The sequence below is a fragment of the Paroedura picta genome, chromosome 12 (assembly GCF_049243985.1).
Source record: "Paroedura picta isolate Pp20150507F chromosome 12, Ppicta_v3.0, whole genome shotgun sequence".
Taxonomy (NCBI): Eukaryota; Metazoa; Chordata; class Lepidosauria; order Squamata; family Gekkonidae; genus Paroedura; species Paroedura picta.
This window is the reverse complement of record NC_135380.1, coordinates 21,383,365-21,405,824: the sequence shown is the minus strand read 5'-3', so window position 1 is coordinate 21,405,824 and position 22,460 is coordinate 21,383,365. Positions and strand designations below refer to the sequence as shown.

Sequence of the window (22,460 nt, the reverse complement as noted above, 5' to 3'; positions counted from 1 at the left end):
GGACTGTCTTCCAGTAAATTGGAGTTGTCAGAGAAGACAGCAGGATTCTTTAGAAAATGCAAAAGGAAAAAACTTATAACAGGCTCCGCCCTGCTTCTGTAAAGGAGGATTACTTTTATATGCCTGCAACACCAACAGCGTACTGTTTTAAGTGAAACTCGAGGTGTAAGCTGGAGCTACTTGGGAGTATGTCCCTTTGAACTCTCTCAGTGGAACATTTAAGATCATTTTAAAGTCAAGGTAGGCAAGCTTGTTGAATAGGAAGCCCCAGTTCTATAGCACCAGCTTAGGGAAGCAATCAGTTTCTGCTAGTCAGTCCTTTGTTAAAAAATAAAATAAAAATCGATAAGTCATCACTTCGGTAAAATTTTTAAGAAACGTGAATATTAACATCTAGCAATGTTGTATAAGTTATAGCTTGTCCTGTTTGTGGGTTTATATACATATTTACAAAAAATAAGTTAAATTACATGGAATACGGTAAATGAAAAGGTTGGCACTATAACACAAGGTCCCCTTTTGCCTGGTTGTGATGCTATCAAAACCATCTGGATCAGACCCAACTGGTTCGTGCAGGAGGAGTGTGAAGGAATAGCAGATTCTTGCGAATGGGAAGGAGTTGGCTTGCAAAAGAACCCCCCTACACACACACTGCCCACTGTAATTTAAGATGAGACATGTGAGTCTTTTCTTTCTGAAACACCCAAGTCCTTTCTGGAAGCACAGCTAAACTCCATTTGCACTGGCTTTGCTACTCCGAGAGGTTTCCATTTTTGTCTACAATAAAAAGAGAGAGAAAATGTCAAAAAGAGGGAGGTGAGGTTGACGTTTTCGAAGACAGGGTGGAATATAAATCACAAAATAAACAAACGGTTTTGGTATACCTGTGCAAAAATCCATCAATTTGATACTAATCACAACTTACTTGGAAATCAGCTCAATTTCATTTTCAAGCAAATTTAAGGGTTTTATGGTGCAGGGACATCTGCACTCTATTGTCTCCATCACTGGAGTAGTTCCTTTGAAGTCCCACCATGAAGTTGCATTGGACTGATTTTGTGATGTCTTTGGCTGATGAAAAAAATATTCCTCAGCAGAAGATGGGCAACCTCACAGTATCTTGCTTTAAATGCCGACTATACCTATATGTTGATCTGTGTTTTCCACCCAAAAGCGAGGGGTTGAATTTACTGCTCATGACAAGTGGAGCAGGCGTGGAAGGGAACACTCATTCCTGTTCAGGTTCTTGGTACCAAACTAGGAACGAAGCTCAGGAGAACCCTTCTAACTACGATCAGTCATTTTTGCTTATTGAGTTAGGTTGTCAACCTACACTTCCTTTAGTATGGGGGAAGGGGAAGCACATAGAGGTTTGGTCAGGTGTGAATTTCATCAGTTGACTGTATTTAAAAGAATGAATTGATTAAGGTGATTAATCAACAAAGCCATCTTCCTTAATTGGCCAACTATCTTAGTCTATCCTTTAAAGAACGTGTTTACGTGGCTTAAGAAATCGATATAAATGTCACCTTGCTTGCAGGAGGGTCAGCTGACACTTGAGGAACTGGTAATTTCTCAGTAGGCTGTGTTATAAATTCTTCACTCTTCAAGAAAGAAGGAGAAAAAATCAAGTCAATTATGGGTTCCCATCAAAATTTAGGAATCAAGGAAACCTTGATTAACCAAGCTGATTTTGTTCCCTTTGACCCATTATGCACGGGGGGAATAACGCACATTCAGGGTGGAATGGCGGCGACTAAAATCACCGATAACGCACGGTGCCGGCTGCAACCGGCCACAGATTCAGTGCATGCCACCAAAAAAGCCAGTTAGCGAAACGCGGAAGAAAGCGCAGCTTCTGGGTGACCGGGGTGCAACCAGAAGCGGCGCCAGGATCGCCGCGTGCATAATCGGTTACTCTGAGTTTTGCCGCCGTCGCGCCCAGTCCCGTGCATAACCGGTGTGCTTCGCGTCTTCCCCCTCCGCGTTTCCCATGTGACCCGAAATTGCCGTTTCGGCGGCCATGCATAATGGGCCTTTGGGGAGCCCCAAATCCTTTTTGCTTACTGCAATTCCATTATCATTCACAAAGTGACTTCACTGCCCAATAGCTGTGTTATAACTAACTATCCTTATATAGAATTAGACTGTGGAAGGTGAGTCTAGGGGAAATCGGCTTCTCACCTTACTGCCTTGTACTCTAGGAGCAGAATCCAGCAAGGTCTCGTGATCTTTGGAAGTGCCCATTTCTTCAGCAGCTTTGCTCGGCAGAGGCTAAGAGGACACCAGACAATGTGTTACTATTTATGTAGCAGATTTTGTAGCAGCAACACTGCCTTCACCAATAACACATCTGAAAGTCAACTGGGAGTTTAAGGACTTGGAGGCACAAACGAGAGCATCACTTGCATGCTGTCAGACAGGAAGAATGAGTATGGCAGTGAACCCAAGAATCCCTGTGCTTCCCAAGGGCTGAAGTCAGTGTGATGTTGGCAGATCTGGTTTTTACAGCTAAAAGCAGCTGTGAGATAGGGTATTTGTGCACTCAGGGGGGAAATTACAGGTTCTACTTTGTTCATAACCCACTTTTCAGGCTTCAGAAGTGGGGTGGGGGTCCATATTCACTGTCAACTGCAGAGGTTAATATTAAAACTAAGGATGCAAACTAGGCACACTTAGGAGTAAGACTAAGAAGTTCCTGACAGTTAGAGCGGTTTCTCAATGGAACAGGCTTCCTCGGGAGGTTGTGGATTCTTCATCTTGGGAAATTTTAAAACAGAAGCTATATAGCCATCTGTTGGAGAGGCTGATTCTGTGAAGGTAAAGGGGTGGCACGTTACAGTAGATGAGCAATTGGGATGTGAGTGTCCTGCATAGTGCAGGGGTTTGAACTAGATCAGTGGTCACCAACCTTTATCACCGGGGACCACTCACTGGAGACCACTCAATGCCTTTTACTGAGGCCCGGTGGGGGGGGGGGGGTAGTTTACTCCTCTACTCTCAACCACTGCCCTAACGCTCTCTGATCGCTATGGTAATGTTTAAACATCCCTTCAAAATAAGATACAGACATGCCACAACAATGAACATAAGGAACATTTTATTTTCATGGAAATTTTAACTCATGACAATGACAAATCAATGAGAACCCTGAGCTTGATTCTCTGCAACGAGATAGTCCCATCTGGGAGTGATGGGAGACAATGACACCCAAAGTGTGTTGTAAAGGGCAGTGGGGGATGAAAGGGCGGGGGGGGGGGGGAGAAGGCATCCTTCTGGGCCCACCTCCAATTAATCGAAGGACCACATGTGGACCGTCGCCCAAAGGTTGGGGATCACTAGACTAGATGACCCATGAGGTCCCTTCCAAGTCTGATTCTATGACTCTACAAGAATTTAAACTTGCATAGGATGTCGAGCAGCAATTGCAAAAAACAAAACAAAACCAATATGTTTTAAGAGCATTACAGTGGTCTGTACTGACTCACTCGAGATAGGGCGGAATATAAATTTAATTTAAGAAATAAGAAATAACATGGAATAACCACAAACAGTCTGAAAAGGAAAAGAGGGGGGTGGCAGTTCTGCCTCAACTTGTAAGATGCTGTGGCATTGCCCACTATAATCTCTGTGTGACTTTTAACTGTCTCCCATGAGGAAAATGTGGAAGATGAAATCTGTTTCCACACAACTGCTACAGAGCCTACTCACATCAGCTGACAACACTGCAATAGGTTTGGGCTTCACCTCCGTCAAATATAAGGCACGAGAAAGCAGCAACAGGGAAGGAGGAACGTTCTCTTTCAGATGCAGATCAAGCCACTGTGCAATAGAGGGATGAGGAGAAAGATAGTTTAGAGAATCTGATGCATGAACTTTGACTTGCAGAGGTGGAGAGAGGCATTTACGAATCTGACTCTACCAACAGAAGTGGCCTTCCTCCTTAGGTAAGCATCCTTTAATATATTCTGTGGGAATGTGGTGGGGGAGGGGGTGGACTTCCCCATCCCTGCCTAACAGTCTGATGCTTCCACTAAGGTTCTAAATTTAAAAGGACTGTCCTGCTTCATTCTCAAATTCCTGTCTCCAGATGCCTTTAAGGGTGACCAGGACACCCCCACAAGTTCAGACCAGGAATTGGTCTGAAGCAGGTCTGAGACTCATGGCAAAGGAAAGAACCCTTGCAGCACACCCAAATGTAGGGAATTTCTAAACTTCCGGCTTAGCAACCCAGGGGTTCAGAGCTAAGCGTGATCCAGAATCGGGAGGAGGGTGAATAGGTCTTCCCAGTGCTTTGTAGCTGGAAACAGGAGTCACTTGAGGGCAAGAGGAAGAATGAAGTTAACCTTTTCCGCTCCCGACTGGGTCACTTCCCTGATGAAGACCAACCCCTTTGCTGTTATAAATCTGGAAAGGAGGGAAAAGATGAGTGTATCTGCCTTTTCTCCATTCCAGGACAGGCAACTGATTTAAACCACACAGTATTAGGAAGGTTAAAACCCTCCTGATCTGAATCACAGCTCCACATAGCTTCGACCTCCATTGTAAAAATATTGAAAATATCCAACCTTCCAGCGTTTAATTTGTAAGTTCCCCACAGAGAAGACAGTGAATGCACTTGATTATCACTCACTGATGATGCTGGAGGGCTGGGCCTCTGCTCTTTTAAATTCTTACTACTCCTGAGCTCAGAGGTGGGGACTGAAGTGTTCAGCTGGCTTACTTCCCTATTTAGTTGCTCAGCTAAGTTCAGACCATTGCTGATGGGACATCAGCCTTGTCCAACCCTTGACCCCTCACCCTACGATATAGAGCCTGATATCAATACCTGCTGACTGGAATCAGAGAAGCAGTTTAACAGGTTCTCAGCCCAGCCGAAAGCAAATAGTTGTATCAGTAAAATTAATTCAGCCCAACTGAAATGTGGTCACAAAACTACAGCTATTATTTCTGGGAGGTGAGAGGAGAGATTTCAAGTTCTGTGTACAGCTCATTGCTTGTATGTAAGAAATGATGAATTCAAAATTCCGATGGACGAAGGAGCATCGTCTGCCCAAATGAGCCTGAAAAGCACAGCCATTCTCTCCCTGCCCTGTCCCCGACTTGCCTGTTTTATTTGCTCTTTCAGTTGTTCTGTTGTGAGGCCCAATGACCGCATTCCTCTTGCCCTGCATGCACTCTGCAGCTCAGACACACTCAAGCCATTAACACCTTCCTTGGCAATCATCTGTGTATAGAAAACAGAGATCAAATTAACATCACTTCATTCTTTCGGAAATTGAAACCCTGTTCCTTTCTGCAACAGGCATACACCCTTGAGGGAAGCAAACATATAACCCGTGTATCTTTTTCTAGCAGTGTGGGCCCTTAGGCTGGGACTTCAAACTACTTAGGGTACAGGTATGACTTGATTTTTATGTACAGCTCTGCCCTGAGAAGCAAGCCCACAATAAATTGTCCAAAGGAAAAAAACAAAATCATGTGACTCAATAACTCTTATAGTTAAAAGGAGAGTTCCTATGTTCCTGCTAGAGGTAAACATTAAGCATGAAGAGAGGTTCTTATCTTCAGAATCTTTAATATCATCAGACTAGATTCCAGGTAATGTCTAGTTTTGTCGTGAAACTTCTTCAGCTCTGTAATAACTGCTATAAATGACAAAGAATATGCCATTAGTCTATTGCTGTAATAAGAACAAATTACAAAACAAAAGTACTTACCCCACGCGATCAAGGCATTACCTGGGAATCTAGTCTAATGATATTAAAGTTTCTGAAGACAAGAACTTCTCTTCATGCTTAATGTTTAGTAGAAACACAGGAATTCTTCTTGTTAACTAAGATTTATTGAGCCACATTCTTTTCCCTGCTGGTAATCCTCCTGTGTATATTTCTACCTTGCTTTCACAATGAATTGCCAGCATAACTATTTTCCACATGGCCCAGGGGTAGATTTTGATTGGTAGATCAGCTGCAGCTTTACTTCAGGAACATGTAGGGGCTGATTTCAATCCAGGAGATTATGAATTTAAGGGCATATGCTTATGTTAAGGTGGTTGTGGTTTCTGGTGTGTTACCAGTTGGGAAATAAACATATGAATCTGCCAGAGATCCACTGGTTTACGTAGCTTGGTACTGTGTTTTCTGCCAGGCAGCAACCCTTTAAGGTCTCAGGCAGAGAAAGTTCTTTGCCAATACCTCCTATGTCTGAGGTCCTTTAACCAGATACTGAACTAGGGATCTCCTGCATGCTCTGCCACCAAGCTATGACTCCTCCTTTTCTGAAGCTGCCTTATACAGTCAAGCTATTGCTACTTCTAGCATTACATTGTCTCCTTGGAATAGCAGTGGCTTTCCAGGTGCTTCCAAATACCTGATATCTAAGATTCCAAGAATATCTACTTCCACAGCATATGCTTTGAGCCATGGTCAATCCATAATGAAAAAAAACATGCTTTATTATATGGCTTCTCGTTCTAGCAATGAATAGTAGCATTTAAAGTTTTGAATGTTAATGCTTTTTAGTTTCTGAAAAAAAGGCACCTCTAGTATGATTTAGGCAATGCGTACAGTGTGGATCAACACATAAAAATTCTTTTGCCCTAGACTTCATCACCAAAAGCTCTATGTCTGCACGCATAATCAATACAAGAACACACTTGCTTTGCGGGTACAGCCAGCTTGGTGTGGTGGTTAGGAGTGTGGACTTCTAAATCTGGCGAGCCGGGTTTGAATCTGCACTCCTCAACATGCAACCAGCTGGGTGACCTTGGGCTTGCCACAGCACTGAGAAAGCTGTTCTGACCAAGCAGTAGTATCAGGGCTCTCTCAGCCTCACCTCCTTCACAGGGTGTCTGTTGTGGGGAGAGGAAAGGGAAAGTGACTGTAAGCCGCTTTGAGACTCCTTTGGGTAGAGAAAAGCAGCATATAAAAACCAACTCTTCTTCTACAGAAAGAACTGTCAAATTACTTTGGCTAATTCAGACTAGAAGCACTACATTTGTCTCTGAAAACAACCAAGGCCATCCCTTATTACTTAGATTATGTGCTCTTGAGCACATTGTGATAGATTTTCTAGCTTTTCACTGACCCTTTATCCTGACTTTTGTCTACTGTGCCTCTTGATGCCATTGGCAGATCTGTTCTGATCTCACAGTGAGTTGGTTTAATGGCTTCACTAGCATTCATGTCTCGCAGAAAGTGGCCAATGAGTACTTAAGTACATGCATAAGTAGGTGGAACAGAAACATTGTGGCATTTAGGTCACATTATCATACACTAAAAGCACCTTGGAGATCTCACAAGATGTTCAGACCTTGAACTTCAGATTTTATTAACTGCAATCTGGACACACAGGCTTCCCTGTGATATTTTGTTGAACAGATCAGCTGAGAAATTTCATAGCCTGTTCTTACATTGACAGATGGTACTTGCTGCTTTTACTACAAGATGACTTTTGGTATTCAAGGACTCAGCTTCGCATTTAGCCTCCCTTTTCGTATATGCATCTCTCTTCAAGTTGGAGGCCCAACTGTACCCATCAAACTTTGGGTGTAAATGGTACATTAGAAAAGAGAACTGACAAAATGGGAAAGGAAGAAATTAACACTGCTGCAACAACAAGCATGCAAGGTCTACCCAATGTGTCGGTGTTTCTTACTTCATCATCTACTTTAATAGACCTGAGTTTCATCAAAAGCTGGAAGCGGAGGAGATTATTGGTCCCAATGGGTTGCAGCTCCAGCAGCCTGCAGAGGGCTACTAGCTGAGGCCGCTCAAAGTGTTCCAGGGTGAGTTCATCCTCAAACAGCTTGGTAAACTGGACAATCTCCTGGGTGCTGGGCTGCTGGCCGCTATGCCGAACCTATGCAAGGCAATGGATAAGATTGCAGTGAGAATATTTCCATCCTGGCCCACCAGCCCCAGCTAGGAGTTGAGCTAAAAAGAAGCCAGGTTCTTCAATGTGCAAGATGATGTCATCATTTGTTGCTGACCCTCAAATTTCAGAGTATGAATTTGCAGGCATCTAAATTGATTGCTGAGTAGCTTTCTAGGGTTCTTAAGAACTTCTGAATGCCTCATGAGGTAAGCAGAAAGCAAAGCCAGTTCATGAGCCCACTGTGAGAACAAGTATGATTTTTCAGGGAGGCAAAGGCAATTCATACTTGAAATGACCTTTTCAGACTCAAATGCTGGATACAATGGTTTCAGTCCAATTAAGTTTTATCTAGAAAATGTATATGCTGCCTCTCCAGAGAACTGCTTGCAGAAACTCACAATGTACTTACTGCTTCTTTTAAACCCCACCTACTCTTCCTCTTGCTTCAGACAATATAGATGATGTTACCAAAATGGTCTTTTCCCCCAGGAACCCTAGGATGCAGTGAAGCTAGTCTGCATCTGAATATTTTGCTCATTGAATGTTCTAATCTGGACAATGTGGGTCAGAGGGTTGATTTAAGTAATGCCCATCTATTAGTTTCATATCCCTTCTGCGAGGTCTTATTAAAACCACTTCTCAGACAGATTCTGTCTGATTTGCAAGGTTATATGCATTCATTTCATCTCAAAAAATGATCCAGATTTCCAGCTGTTCTTGCCAATGCTTTGCATATCCTGCTGCAAAAGGCCTATTTATTTATTATTTATCGTATGGCATGCGTTTAATGTAGCCAGGGATCCTAAGATTGTCTGGCAGCCAGGCAAGAGATGCTTGAAGATGATTTGCCATTGCCTGCCCCTGCATCATGATCCCAGTATTCCTTGGAGTTTGTCCTTCCAAGTGCTAGTCAGAGCCAACCCTGCTTAGCTTCCGAGATCTAACTGGATCGGGCTTGTCTGGATTATCCAAGTCAAACAGGAAAGGGATGTCTTTAAATCTTCCCTAACTATCTGACTAGACCAGATCAATGACCAAACCTCGGTACTGAAGCTTGTCTCATCGTGAAGTTCATACCTTTTGAACATACGAAGAGAATTGCTTGGTGGCTTCTCCTGTAGAGGCTTTGTTCCTTCTGGCCATTTCTGTTATGGTCTCCTGCAGGAATTTGGCTATTTCCAGCTTGGCACTCAGCTTCTTTCTCTGCTTTTCTTCCTTTTTAAATACAGAGGGGGAAATGGTGATTCTTCACATACACCTAGCACTTCACAACATCCACATCCTTTCAGGTATATTCTCAGGAATTCAACAGCCTTGAAAGAGGCCATTTTCATCATCCCCCTCTCTTTTCTCTCCCCCATTTGCTCACAGCTGGGTCAGTGTTTGCTTGCTATTTCCATAGAGATGCACCTTTATTTATGACATTTTTATTCTACATTTTTTAAGCTGAAATAGTTTTTGACAGTGGCTCACAGAACTCAGGTGCACACAAGGACCAAGTGTAACACAGGTATTCCAAGGGAGAGGGCATTCTCAACTGCAGCTGGATCCAAGTATAATGGAAGGGTACCGGGTTGCTTCCTACCATCCCTCTTATGGCAACTAGCACCATGCCAGACTACAACCACCCGAATATCTTGGGAAATGAGTGACTTGCATGCTAAAAGCAGGTCTGTGTTAGACCAACTGCACACTGGGTGACAGGAGATGTGGGGTGATGCCACTTGGTCAGAGCTGGAGGCAAATGATTTCTAATACGCCAGCTCCATGTCATGAGTTGTACAACCATGGGGACTGCAAGGCTTAGTGGGTGAGTCACTTAAGCCCTTTTTATTACTGACCTTTTTGGATTCTGTTTCAAAGGTTGAGGGCAGCATCTCAGGAAACAGTTTCAGAAACACGGGCAATAAGAATTCCATGAAGGGGACAATGATGAACACCAGGAAAGGAACCAGCCGGAAGAGATCAGCAGATGTTCTCAACAGCTGCAGAGGTAAGACATGCAAAGCAAACATTTAGATTGAGTTGCATTGCCCTTCCATCCATTCATCTAATCAGAGTAAGCAACTCCTAAGGAAGTGATAGCAACAGAATAAGGATCAGGGACCGTTAAAGAAATGGCTCTAAGACTCTAGAATGCCTTCCCTAAAGAACCCTGGATGTGTTCCATCTCCTTATTTTTAGGTAGCTTAAGGCCTATATGCAGAAGGAAATGATAAAGCTGCTTCTTCTAAATTTATATATACTTAAGAAGCAACTCCTCCTCTTTTCACCATTGAGATGAGCCTGACTAAAAAGACAACCATATAATGTTGCATAGGACTTGTTCCTCAAAAACAGTGCCTAAGTCCAAGACTACCATCAACGATATAGAGTATGTTGAGATGCAGGTCCAGCTTTGAATGCAGAGTGTGGAAACAAGCACAGAGACTGTAACAATGAAGCCCTTGGTTTCTAGGCTGATTTAGGAAACGCAGCAATTTCTCTGTTGGGTAAGGATTCCCCTGCTCCCAACACTCCTCCCCCCAACCCTCCAAGTGATACCTCACAATTGATGGGTCCAGCCATGATTGATTGGTGCATGCTATAAACTTTACAGCATAAGGACACTGCCATGCACTGTTGTCACAAAGCCTACGAACTGACAGGCTGCAGAACATGAAGGGGAGTGGCCTGCCACTGCATATATCCACTTTGACTGTGGATAAAAAGGCCATGAACAGGATGGGAGAAGGTGGTTATTGTGCTAATTTCCATGGAAGAAGTTAATCTTTGCTCACCCTTCGCCTTTCTCTCCTACTGAGGATCTGTCCGTGCAACAGTCTCCACACCATCCTGGCAGCCACTTTTGTGTCAATCCAAAGCAAGTGGAATCCGTTATAGTAGTGTTTCAGTTCATCCACAATCTTTTGCCACAATGATTTCTTGGACACAGCAGGCTCTGTGCCTTTGACTGGAACGCTGACCACCTCAGTGTCCTTTTTCGCAGTACTTTGCTTAAGCTGGGGCTTGTCCTGACCCTCTTGGTGCCTGTGAGGCGATGAGTGAAGCAGTCGCACGGGCTGTGTTAGCGAGAGAGGTAGTCCGATGCCCTGCTTTGTGCCGTAGAGTAGCTGCTGGCACTCAGTGTCCTTCTGGTAAGTTCGATTAAGGTGGGAATCTACCAGCTGAACAACTGCAATGGAGGGAGAAAATGGGGAGCAGCTGGAGTGTACAAGCAGGTGGGGTCCCCTGGAAAAAAGTTCACACTCATTACTAGTGCCAGAGTAACATAAGTTTTGGTTGGCTTCATAGCCAAAGTTGTGTGGCTGCTACCTGATGAGTGCATGTCACTCTTTTTCAAAGCCAACATATTTACATGACACTGAATTACACTTATTTTGGTTTCTCTGGGTAAGGAGGAAATAATCCCTTTTTCCTTTCAAAACTGACTATTGTTACTTTATTTCTATGGATTTTCTAAAAACAAGATTTCAATTCTTACCTGGACCTGGCTATTGCGAGGAATATGTTACAGCTGTAGAAGGCCATGTTGCCCCCGGAGTTGGTCTGGTCTATGGCCTAGCATAGGAAGCAAAAACAAAAACCATTTAAAACTCTGATGGCTTTTTAAAAACATTAACTCACTTAACTCAGCAATAAACAACTGCAGTAGAAAACCATTCAACTAACCAATATTATTACAGCCCGATTACAGCCTCTACCAGGAAAACAGGAAACATCCAACTGTCAAAGAGGTTTCATCAGTCACTACCATTGTAGCTAGATACGTGGCATTAAAAGATACATTGCCCACAACACAGAAACAGAAGTAAGCTTTCTGTCACAATGTGCTACCACCTGTCTCTGCTGCACGTGTGCTTGAAGTTATGGTTTGACCCAAGTTAGCATGGGAGATTGAGTCTTCATTAGAGGGGGAGGACCTGTCCTTCAACCCACACCAACAAATGCTCCCTGCAAAGTGGATTCCTCATTGCCACCCTGAAGAGCACCTTGACCAGAAGAATCACTGTGCCCTGAGCGAGGATGGACCATACCGCTGCCAGACCTACCATGATTTTCTCTAAGAGCAAAGAAGCCAAAGAAGTAGGACTGAAGCCTGCACTAGGCACAGGAGTGTGTGAATGGCAGCCCAAAGCCTCCCCTCTCAAAGCAGCACCAGAGGAAACTAGTGAGTCTCTGCAGGAGCTCGGCCCTGCAATTCTTCATCAGTAGAGGAGCTGAGCCAGCTTGCAAGATGAGCTTAACACTGGACCCAGCAGCACCTATACAGGAACTCCCTATATAAGCCTGCAGCGACACTGAAGCCAGTGTGGGATAAACTTGCCTGCAACTTTGCTGATTTAGCCTATCAGTTGCTTGCATCCTCTGAAATGACTGCTCAGTCCTACCTGCCAAACACTGTTATTGAAGAACTCTGTGTTTACCTTGCCTCCAACCTGAGGATCAGGATAGATGTACACAAAACAAGTCACTACATGCAACATATGTTTGGGTGTAATTACATTAAAGATCACTGAATTAGTGATAATACTGAATCAGTGTAAATATATGATAATTTTAATCATGCTGGGGGTAGAATATTAACATATTTTATTTATTGATTTCTTACGTATCATCCGGGTTGTTTTAATCACTGCTGATTTGTAGAACATTTTACAGATACTTTAAAAAAATTGTGACTTGGCTCTACTCAAACTCCTGTTGACAGAAAGTATGTTTAGGATGCAGTAAGAAGGAAGAGCCTCTTGTGACGCAGGGTGGTAAGGCAGCTGACATGCTGTCTGAAGCTCTGACCATGAGCCTGGGGAGTTCAATCCCAGCAGCCAGCTCAAGGTTGACTCAGCCTTCCATCCTTCCGAGATCGGTAAAATGAGTACCCAGCTTGCTGGGGGGTAAAATGGTAATGACTGGGGAAGGTAATGGCAAACCACCCCGTATTGAGTCTGCCATGAAAAGGCTAGAGGGCATCACCCCAAGGGTCAGACATGTCTCGGTGCTTGCACAGGGGATACCTTTACATTTAAGAAGGAAGAAGTGAAAAAGTGGTATTCTACAAACAGTAAATCCTTCCATGTGCAAAATGTGCATGGGGTCTTAAGCCTACACACAGAACTTCAAAAACATTCGAGACTGCCACATTCTTCACATGTTACATTTATCCCTATGTAATCTTCCTGATTCCTTGTAATGACATATAAAATTAATGTAATGACATATAAAATATTAATATCTTCATGCAGTGGGGCCTGAGGCTGTTTACAAAGATCAGCTAAACCTTGGCAGATCACTCAAATGCTATCACTAGGGCCATAAAATGCTAGTATACTTTCTCTAGCAACTAATTATTTATTTATCATACTTATATACCGCCCTCACCGGAGGCTCAGGGCGGTTTACATATAACAAGGAACAATACATAAAATGGTCTAGACCACATTAACACAGAGAATAAGATATTGAGCTTTTTATGGATTATCCCATAAAGATTCCTAGTCTTGTCACTTTCCACCACACAGAAGAATGATACACACTCTCCAGGTTAAACAGGCTAACTCACAATTAAATTCCACAAACATCTCTGAGACACACATCCTAACAATTTTGCATGCCTTTCTTTACCATTAAAAGGGTTCCTTAACTCTATATTTAATAAGGCCTGATGACCTAGGCATAAGAAGAATAATCAGAAATATCAATTGGGTAATTTTTTGCCCGTGTTTTGAATAGGGTGAGTGTTTTGACTAAGAGTACTGGACTACAAATAGGGAAACTCAGGCTTAGGGCAGTTCACATAGAACATAAAGCAACTATACATCAAACTCAGTTTTGTCTCAAATAGAAATAACAGCAATGATGATAAGAGAATAACAATAACAGGTTCATGGTTGTTCAAGTCAGGTGCACAGATTCCTGGGAGGGAGGTTCAGGGACCCAGTGGGTGTTGCTGGTTCTGGTCAACCTCAACCAAATTAGCACCCTGCCCTGAAGTTCATTGAGTAACCCTTCATTTGTGGGGCACCCCATCGGCAGCAAGGTCTGCTTAATTCTCACACGACTTCAGTTTCAGCCCCTCTTGAAGCAAGTGAGTCAGTTACCCACTCTGGCTTGCCTGCTCCTATCGCCGTGCTCTGGCCTGTAACCCCGTCACATGGTCCTTACACACACTGAATGGCAAACGTTGATACATAAAAATATAATCTCTTACCTGCTTCCCCGATGTTTTCCCTCCGCCCACAACGGGCCTCTTCTTGGACAGCTGACAGTTCCCATGAGCCTCCGCGTCGGTAGGAAATAGAGGACTGTTCTGCTTTCAACGGTCTTAGCTCTATGGTCGTCCACGGGAGTGGAGGTTGTAGTTGATTATTTTGAGGCGCAGCCAATAGGAATGAAACTCGGAAGAAGTAGGCGGTGCCTAGCTTCAGAGTAGGCGAATGGGAACACGGGGGAGGGGAAAACAAAATGAAAGGATGAAATGAAGCGCAAGGACGGGACTGCGCATGCGCCTTTAAAAGGTTGGCTTGGGGGCTTGCTAGTTGATTTGATCAGAAAGCGGCTGGAAGGGGGTCTTTCGGAGCGATGGCTGTGACGTCACTACATTTTACTTCTTGATTGACACAAGGCGGGTTGTTATGGAGATCTTTTGGAGTAAAGGGCACGAAGGGAGGGGCAGCATGATTTAATCAGATTGCTAGTTTCTTTATTTTTAAATGCATTTATTGATGCTTCTAAAATGACAAAGCAATATATATCTGTATCTATATTTTAAACTACAAGAGCTAAAGCACTATAAAATACTAACATGAACATGTTACCGTTTTGGACAGAACATGATCCCCCCCCGGCAATTTTTAAACCCCGCTTTTCACTACGCGAAGGAGACTCAAAGCGGCTCACAAGCGCCTTCGCGTCGTCTCTCCACTTAAAAGGTACAATGTAGTTATGTTATTTAAAAATATATTAGTAGCTCAGTGCCTTCATCATATGGATTTCCACAGCGACGTAAAGCAATAAAAATGGGGAAGACAAGCAACTGAACATGAAAGACTGAATCCTTATAATTTCCTTAAAAGGAGTACAGTCCTTGAGAATGTCATTTCTGTTGGATTGGAAGGAGTTAAAGGTATTTATTAATTTGCTTGCTTGCCCCCTTTCCTGTAGACTCTCCTGTTAAATATGCTTTCCCATTAAAATAAATGGAAACTAATAGAGAACAGAATAAATATAAGAAATGTGTAACAAAGATGGTGCTTTAAAAATTAAAACAAATTGAACATTTTGGTGTACATTAATAGTATGGAGAGTGGGAGGTTTTTATCAGAAGGACTGTGCAGTTGTAACACCAACCTGCATGGTGTATTTTGTCCAAACTCTACTGATGCTCTTGCGAGAGGGGAGTGGTCAGGTTGATAAGTTGGCTAGTGTCCAACTATTTTATGGATGTGAAATGATTTTAAAATGTTTTGCAATGTGATCCCATCTTCCATTCTTTTTTAATATCTTGGGGTTTCAAATACATGAAACAAGGAAACAAAAGCAGATTAAAGCTTGTATGTGGGGGATTATTAATTAATGTACTAGGGAAGCATGAGCTGATAAATCTCGGGGAACTTTTCTTTGTAAGTACTTAATGTCGGTTTTAGTTCTGTAGACACAGCAATGAAAGCACACTAATGAGAGACCACCGTTCCCCCCTCCAAGAACTGAACCTGCTCTGAATGCATCAAAAACAAGCACCCTGCATTAAATCCTCTCCAGTTAACAGAAGCATGGAGGCTGAATTAAGTTGCCCGACACTGACTTGAATGCTCCTCTTATCAGATTTGAAGGGCTGCTGGGATTTAGAGAGCACAGCAGGGAAGAAAGCCAGGCAAGCAGACAGATTTCCCAGGTGGCTTTCTGGGCACAAACCTAAGAACCCCCCCCCCCTTCACTTATGCCATTGGCTGTTGCTGTGTGGATAGTCATTGCATGATTGTAATAGGAATATAGCACTATACTAAATGCTCGGGAGAACTACAGATGCAGTTCCACTTCCATAATGGAATAGCACTGACAGCAGAAAAACAATGCAACAGTAAAAGATCCCAGTGCAGAAAGGACAAGAGGGAAATGCTTCCTCCCATATCCCCATATCTTCTTATCTTGATTCCCAGGTAGCATTTTGTTTAAGGTTGCCAGCTGGTCTGGAGAAAACTGTCCTGGCTCTTTAATAGAGGCTTCGTGGGCAATTATTTACCAGATAATGTTGCTTAGCTTCCTTCGATGAAAAATATCAGCTGCCCATTGCCACACATTTAGTTTCTATTAAACAGGCAGGACATTTTAATTTATATATATTTAGGCTATTGAACTGAATACTGTGACTATATATGTATATATATATATTTACATTTTACTATTTTAATGCTTTGTTTGCATGATTGTTATGGCTTCAGCTTTAACAATGAATTTCAGTTCAATGCAATATATTTAGGCTTATAGGCTGCCCCTCTCCAAATGGTCTTGGGGCTTCTCACAACAGGCCATACAGAAGCCTTAGTTCAGATATTGTGAAATGAGCCATGTGGGGAGAAAAGTGTCGGAACTGGTTTGTTTGTTTGCTTGGGGATTTATACACTGCCCCTCCCAACAAGCCAGCTCTGGGCAGTTTCCAAGACTTTTAAGACCCATTCATAGCAATAAAATACAGTTGATCATAAAACATTAACATTAAATTTTAAAATAAACCTAGCCAGTTGATCAGCCAGAAGGCTGCTGCCACTATACTGGGGCTTTGGAGGAGGGTGATATAGAAGGAACCCAGTTGATATTTTCAAATAGTATTGTGGTGTTAATTGGCCCCAACCAAATGCTTGTTTGAAGAGCTCCTGTCCTGTAGGCCCCATGGAATTGCCTCAGTTCTGTCAGGACCGTCAGTGGGGGCCAGGACTGAAAAAGCCCCGGCCAATGCCAGATGTATGCTATTTGGGCCAGGGATCACAAGAGTGGAGCTATCCTAATGTCCTTAGAGAGCAGATAAGTTGGGCCCAGACCACAAATAATCTTAAAGGTTAACACAAACACCTTGAAGCGTGTCCAGAATTCAACTGGAAGCCATTGCAGTTGCTTCAAGGCAGGCCAGATGTGGGCTCCCCATGGTGTTCATGTGAGGCAACGTTTGTCAACTTTTTTACTGTTGAGAAACCCTTGAAACATTCTTCAGGCTTCAAGAAGCTCCAGAAGTGGTGCAATTATATGGCAGGGAAGCATAGCTGTGTAAATGCCCACCTGGGGCTCCTCCCCTTCCCACCCTCTCCAGGCCCATCATTTGCCATTTTTGGAGGGGGGTCAACTTGTATAAATATATGGCCATATCACCCAATAAATATTCAACAAATAAAAAAATTAAAAATGATTTTGGACCCATTTGGGAAACCCTTCTAGCGCCGTCAAAAAATCCCAAGGTTTCATGAAACCCCGGTTGAGAAAGCCTGGTGTAAGGACTTGTGCCACTGCATTCTGGACAGTTGCAGTTTCTGGATCAGCATCTTTTACCTTTCTGTTTTCAAACTATAGCCCACAAGGACCTGTGCACACTCTGCTCTGATCTTTTTGAGAGGAACACAATCTAAGCATATTACCATGTTGCCTGGATGGGGAGACATACATTTTCAAAGGTCCTACCAAAATTAGTGCCTTTTTTATGCTGTCAGGGAAATGGCATTGCTGGTGAGTCCAAGAAGATCCAGGGATGGTTAGAAATATTTTCAGTACATGAATACAACGCTTAGTGTAAGGCTCTGATGGTGAAAACTGCAGAAAACTCCTATGGGGAAGTTTCATTGTCAATATGTATCTCTCTGCATTTACAGCAGGAATTAACAGAACCTGAAGAAGCCTCAACCTGAACAGCTGCCAAAAAAACCTTTTTGCCACCTCCCACTCCTGTGCTAAAAGGAGCTACTGGTTTTATGCTCCACCTGAGAGGATGACACACCAACAGTAACAAAGGAATCCTTTGGCAAAAAGGGAGAAAACAGAGAGACTATGGTGAAAAGATAGTTTTATTGAAGGAGAATACCTAATATGCTAAATCATTAACAATAACACCAGGTATATACCTATGGCTGCTGCTGCCCACACAAACTCTTGCCTCTCCTCAGCAGCCATTTCTGATCCTAGGAAAGTATATTCCTGAAGGTTAAAGGCAGGTGTGGAGTAATAGTCACACAGGATAAGAAACTTCAGGAGGCCAAATGTTGAGATGCACATAACCTGTGTTGGCCAAGTAGCAGAATGTTTAATCCCTTGCCTGATCACACATATACTTTACTTGCTACTTTATTTTTATTATAGTTGTTTATTCTGGAGACAGGAATCACCTTCCATTCTCCCACTCCAATGCTGTTGTATTTTATTTTGGCTTCTGTAAATGCACCTTGTAAACACAATTTAGCTTCCCCCCGCCCCTTTGAGTCACTACAAGAGATTTGATGCACAAACGTATTTCCTTCAGGTGCTTTGCATTTGGACAACAGTGAAATGAATTGCAAATAACTCCCTGCACATCTTCCGCCCAAAATTATATTAGAAACTATTGTATGTATTCTCAAGCCCTTGCTGAGATGCCAAATCCCAGCTGCTAAAATCAGAAATGCAGAGAAAGATGTGTGCACATGCATACACTGTAATTGTTCCACCAAAATCTTGCTTGCTCCTTGTCTTTACATAATGCATTAGTAATTAAATACACTTTTAATGGCATCATCCACATCCCAGTGCTCTGTGTATTTTCATCTAAAGAGAATGTAAACAAACGTGGTACAGTTTGGCCAACCTAAGCCCTAGTTCCTTATCTTTTCTACATCCTATTATAAGCATGTGTTTCTACTGTTAGCAGCAAAATAACAATAATCTAACTCAGGCATTCAGCTAGTTCCTTATTTCTGTTTCAAAATTACATATATTCGACAATCCAGTATTATTGGTGGGTGTGTTGCTCACAATACTCCCTGCTGTAATTTACTGTGTTTTTGTTTGTCCAATTTAATCAGAGTGGATTACAATAAACAAACACAAGAATCAGAAACCAAATTATGACGTGTGCAAAGAAATCGAAGTCAAAGGCTTCCATCCCATCTCCATGTCTGTTTTTTCCAATCTACTCTCAAGTGTCTAAGAGGAACTCTCTTTGGTCCTTCCCAACATAGATGGACTACAAAAAAGCTCCTAGTATCCTAATCATAAAGAACAATCTCTCATTTTTACTTTAACAATGGGAAAAGCTGTTGCAGAGCAGCACTTCTCTGTGCTTGCTACATTCCCCCACATGTTATTTATAGCCCACTTTTTTCATTAAGACTCAAGGTGGGTTATAGAGTACAGAGGCAGCAAAAGTAATCGTATAGCATATGATATCGGATGGATAATGCAGTAGGACTAGGAGTACAGAACTAAATGACAATATGTACAGCCAACTGCCAAGGCCGACGTAGTGAGACCAGTGCAAAACATGGGATTACAAAGGTGCAGACAATGCTAATCTAGTACAACAGGGAAGTGGATATTCAAAACTATACTGCCAGCTGTGCTAGTTATGTACTTTGCTTTTAAAATCTGTGGGAACATTCAAAAATAGGATGCTAGTGAACCTAGAAATCTAGCAACCAAAATCAACTGGTGAACCTAGAAACTTAGCAAGATTCTATAACTGCTTCATCAGAATTTAGAATTTGTTCTATGGCTTACAAAATAAGGAGGCAACAAAATATTCATTGCAGGAGAACTTTATCTCTAATAGAAGTCACTTAAGTTGATCCGTCATACCACAGCTCTGCTCCCTTTATAAGAATGCCCTTCTGAATTACTCTGGTTTGCAAAACAACAGAAGTGTGGGGACCTTTCTGATGGCCTCTGGCAAACCATTCCATAATGCAGGAGTCTCAGAGAATGAGAAGTTGTTCATTTTACCTCTTCTGCAAGTCTTATCTTTAGAAGGCTTTGCTCAGGTAAATGATGCTGTCTCAGCACAACACAGCAGGACAGGTGGTCCAGCAGGTGCATAGATACTGCAACAGTACACTACAGAGAAAGCCTTCTCTCATAGCAGCCCGTTGTACATCAAATAGTGGGGGGCAAAATTATCTCCAATAATGGCCTCAATAGCTGTGATCACAGTATGTTTTTCCTCTCTGCTACTCATATTTCTCTGGTTGCATGTGGGGGGGGGGGGATACTGCATTGCCTGAATAGTCCCACCTCCCAGTCCTTAACACTGCACGTCCTCCAGTGCCAGGGCAGGATATCTGTTTTAGACCAAAGTGCTCACAATCTCCATTCCCACTTATCACCTGAAGGGTGGGCACAGGTAGAAGTATAGTGAGAATGTTCCTGAATAATTCTTCCGTGTTTCTGAACTGCACTAATTCATAAAGTAACATTCAAACATCATAACAGAAGTGCTTTATGCATTCTAATCTTCTACTGTAATAATTTAGGATTACGGGATGCATTTCTGTTTGTTATTGTTAATTAAATGTAATCCACCACCTTTTGAGGACAGCGTATATCTAATCCAATAAAATTATGTTTAATTGCATGTACAATTCTATTTAAATATTTTCAGTCTTTTTGCTGAAAAGCAGATTGAGCCTATTTCAGATATGCCTCTTTGTTAACAGCCTTCTTCATCTATACAGGTAAAGCTCAAAAACCACACCAGCAACCTTGTGTAATAAATATATTTTTCAGCTGCAAATGTTTGTACAGAATCCATCAATCCAGCTAAGATGAATGATCCCTCAGCACCCTCACACAGATTCTACAGAATATAAAGATAAATATGCAACATGAAAACACAATTCACCCAAATTCCACATAAGGAGAATTCTAGTTAAGGAGTGATTCTTGGATTATCTGGCAAGAGTCTTGCTTCAACTCTGTACACTAGTGCTAAACTCCTCTCTCACTTCATCTCTCAAGCACCTTACAATTAATCTGCATCCATACATATTCATGTGACACAGGGTGGATTCTATCACAAAATCACATCAAGGTAAAATATAACTAAAATATAAACTATTGGATGAAGTACATTAAATGCATTAAAATCAAAACCTGCATATTTGGGATCTCATTTGTTGCATATAATCTTCTCTCTGTTAAATGAATTCTGAAATCACGGCGTTCATTTGTAGTGCTAACTGGCCAAGATGGTTAGAGATGTGGTGCATGCTTTAAACAAGTCCTAGATTATTGGAAAATGTACAACGGTATTTACAGAATACTTGACATACACCAAGATTTGTGGGTTTAAGGTGGGATGGTCTATATTTTTCGGGATTTGGATCCCAAGCACGTTTATGCAAACATTATGCCTCGTGAGTTTAAATGCATTTATTCTCCGAAAACCGTGGAAAGCATTGCAGGCTTTGAGATCTGCAACCTTTGCAAGCAAGCCAGATATCGGCGCGTGCGTCGCAATAGCTTTTTTTTTTTTTTTTTAAGAAACCGAACTCGGTCTTACAGTTATCTTGCGGATCACGTCTTCCTTCCATCCCAGTCTTGGTCTAAAATAAAGTAAACGTAAATGCCTACTACGCTGTGTCAGAACACGCATTTTATGTAGAAGAGGCGCTGCCTTAAAGACCCAGCCACCATCATCTGCAGGATTTGTGATCCGTCCGCTTATAAAAAATCACAATAAAAAAAAAGGGTGGTGGTGGTCTCATGCCTCCGCTGCCGCCTGGCAAATAAAACCCCCTCCCCGTTTCCCCAACCGAGGCGGCAAACGCCCCTTCGAAGGCCGGGGCCCGGCGGGAAACTACAACTCCCAGCAGGTCCCGTGGCTGGCGTACCTCAGCCAGCCAATGAGACGGCCGCTTTTCCCGGGGCTGACTGCCGCGGTCCGTGCGCGGAGCTTTGTGTGCGTGAGGAGAAAGAGGCGGAGGGAGCGGGAACGAGCAGGGCCGAGACCGGGAACCAGCGAGAGCGAGCGGAGCGCCAGCGCCCCCTCTCTGCCGCCCCCTCCCCACCCCACCGCGCGCTCGTCGGCTTCCCGCGCGGCCTTGCGGCTCCTTGGCCGCCCGGGACGGCGGCCGTGGTGGAAGCGGCGCGAGGAGGAGGAGGCGGCCGAGGCGGAGGCGGCAGCAAAGGCAGCAGGAGGAGCGCCGCAGAAATTGAGGCCGGGGATCGAGAGCGGCCTACTGCGGGGCCTGGCCCGCCCCCCTCGCCGCCAAGCCCGGCCCGGCCCGGCTTGGCCCTTTCCCGCGCGGCTTCAGCGTTTTGTGTCTCTGCTGCGATCGGTCCGAGACGGCGGGGGGATTTAGAATGGAACAGACTGAAGGTGAGGTGGAGAGAGAGGGAGGCGCGCGGAGGGGAGGGGGGCCGTCGGGGAGGAGGGGGCGGGGCTCCGGGGCGGGGCTGCTGGAAGGGTGAGGAGCCCGTGGGGGCATGGGGGGCAGCAGCAGCCTGCCAGAGGTCCTGGCTCCTCGTGTTCAGTGATTTGTAGTACAACAGCAGTAGCCCGCCTTGCAGAGCTTCGACAGTTGCTGTTACTAGATAGAGTAGTCCACACTTTAAAAAACCAAAACTAACTCTTT

The 22,460-nt window shown here is 43.4% G+C and overlaps 2 protein-coding genes and 1 long non-coding RNA gene across 6 annotated transcripts in view; 2 read left to right on the top strand and 1 right to left on the bottom strand.

The window, feature by feature from the left end:
• Positions 1 to 352: 352 nt before the first annotated feature.
• Positions 353 to 21,658, bottom strand: LETM2 (leucine zipper and EF-hand containing transmembrane protein 2). Of its 2 annotated transcripts, XM_077305919.1 has the most exons (11): positions 14,087 to 14,293; positions 11,363 to 11,439; positions 10,659 to 11,109; positions 9,720 to 9,863; positions 8,956 to 9,093; positions 7,660 to 7,863; positions 5,108 to 5,227; positions 3,712 to 3,822; positions 2,185 to 2,274; positions 1,530 to 1,604; positions 353 to 777 (listed from the first exon to the last, which is right to left on the bottom strand). In XM_077305919.1, exons 2-11 carry the CDS (start codon positions 11,407 to 11,409, stop codon positions 727 to 729), a joined length of 1,431 nt encoding a protein of 476 aa, XP_077162034.1. In that variant the 5' UTR covers positions 11,410 to 11,439; positions 14,087 to 14,293; the 3' UTR covers positions 353 to 726. The 2 variants fall into 2 exon arrangements, with proteins under 2 accessions (XP_077162034.1, XP_077162035.1); XM_077305920.1 differs by lacking the exons at positions 353 to 777; positions 1,530 to 1,604; positions 2,185 to 2,274; ... (3 more) ...; positions 8,956 to 9,093; positions 9,720 to 9,863 and adding an exon at positions 21,386 to 21,658 and having other exon boundaries at positions 10,644 to 11,109.
• On the top strand, positions 14,394 to 20,580 carry LOC143821686 (uncharacterized). The gene is made up of 3 exons (XR_013225868.1): positions 14,394 to 14,500; positions 14,706 to 14,807; positions 17,733 to 20,580. It is a non-coding gene; the product is annotated as an uncharacterized LOC143821686 (long non-coding RNA).
• Positions 21,659 to 21,770: 112 nt separating the features above from the next.
• The window catches only part of NSD3 (nuclear receptor binding SET domain protein 3), a 73,843-nt gene continuing 73,153 nt past the window's right edge, over positions 21,771 to 22,460 (top strand). For all 3 annotated transcript variants that reach the window (XM_077305918.1, XM_077305917.1, XM_077305914.1), the window contains exon 1: positions 21,771 to 22,204. The gene's annotated coding sequence lies outside the window, so the exon portion shown is untranslated. The remainder of the gene's footprint in view (positions 22,205 to 22,460) is intronic.

Bases quoted from the DNA above. Each gene is read 5' to 3' on its own strand.
- LETM2 (XM_077305919.1), bottom strand. From the start codon at position 11,409: ATGGCCTTCTACAGCTGTAACATATTCCTCGCAATAGCCAGGTCCAG. The intron at 11,110-11,362 runs GTAAGAATTGAA...ACTTTTTTCCAG, and splicing joins CTCGCAATAGCCAGGTCCAG to GGGACCCCACCTGCTTGTAC. The intron at 1,605-2,184 runs GTGAGAAGCCGA...TCTTTCTTGAAG, and splicing joins CTAGAGTACAAGGCAGTAAG to AGTGAAGAATTTATAACACA.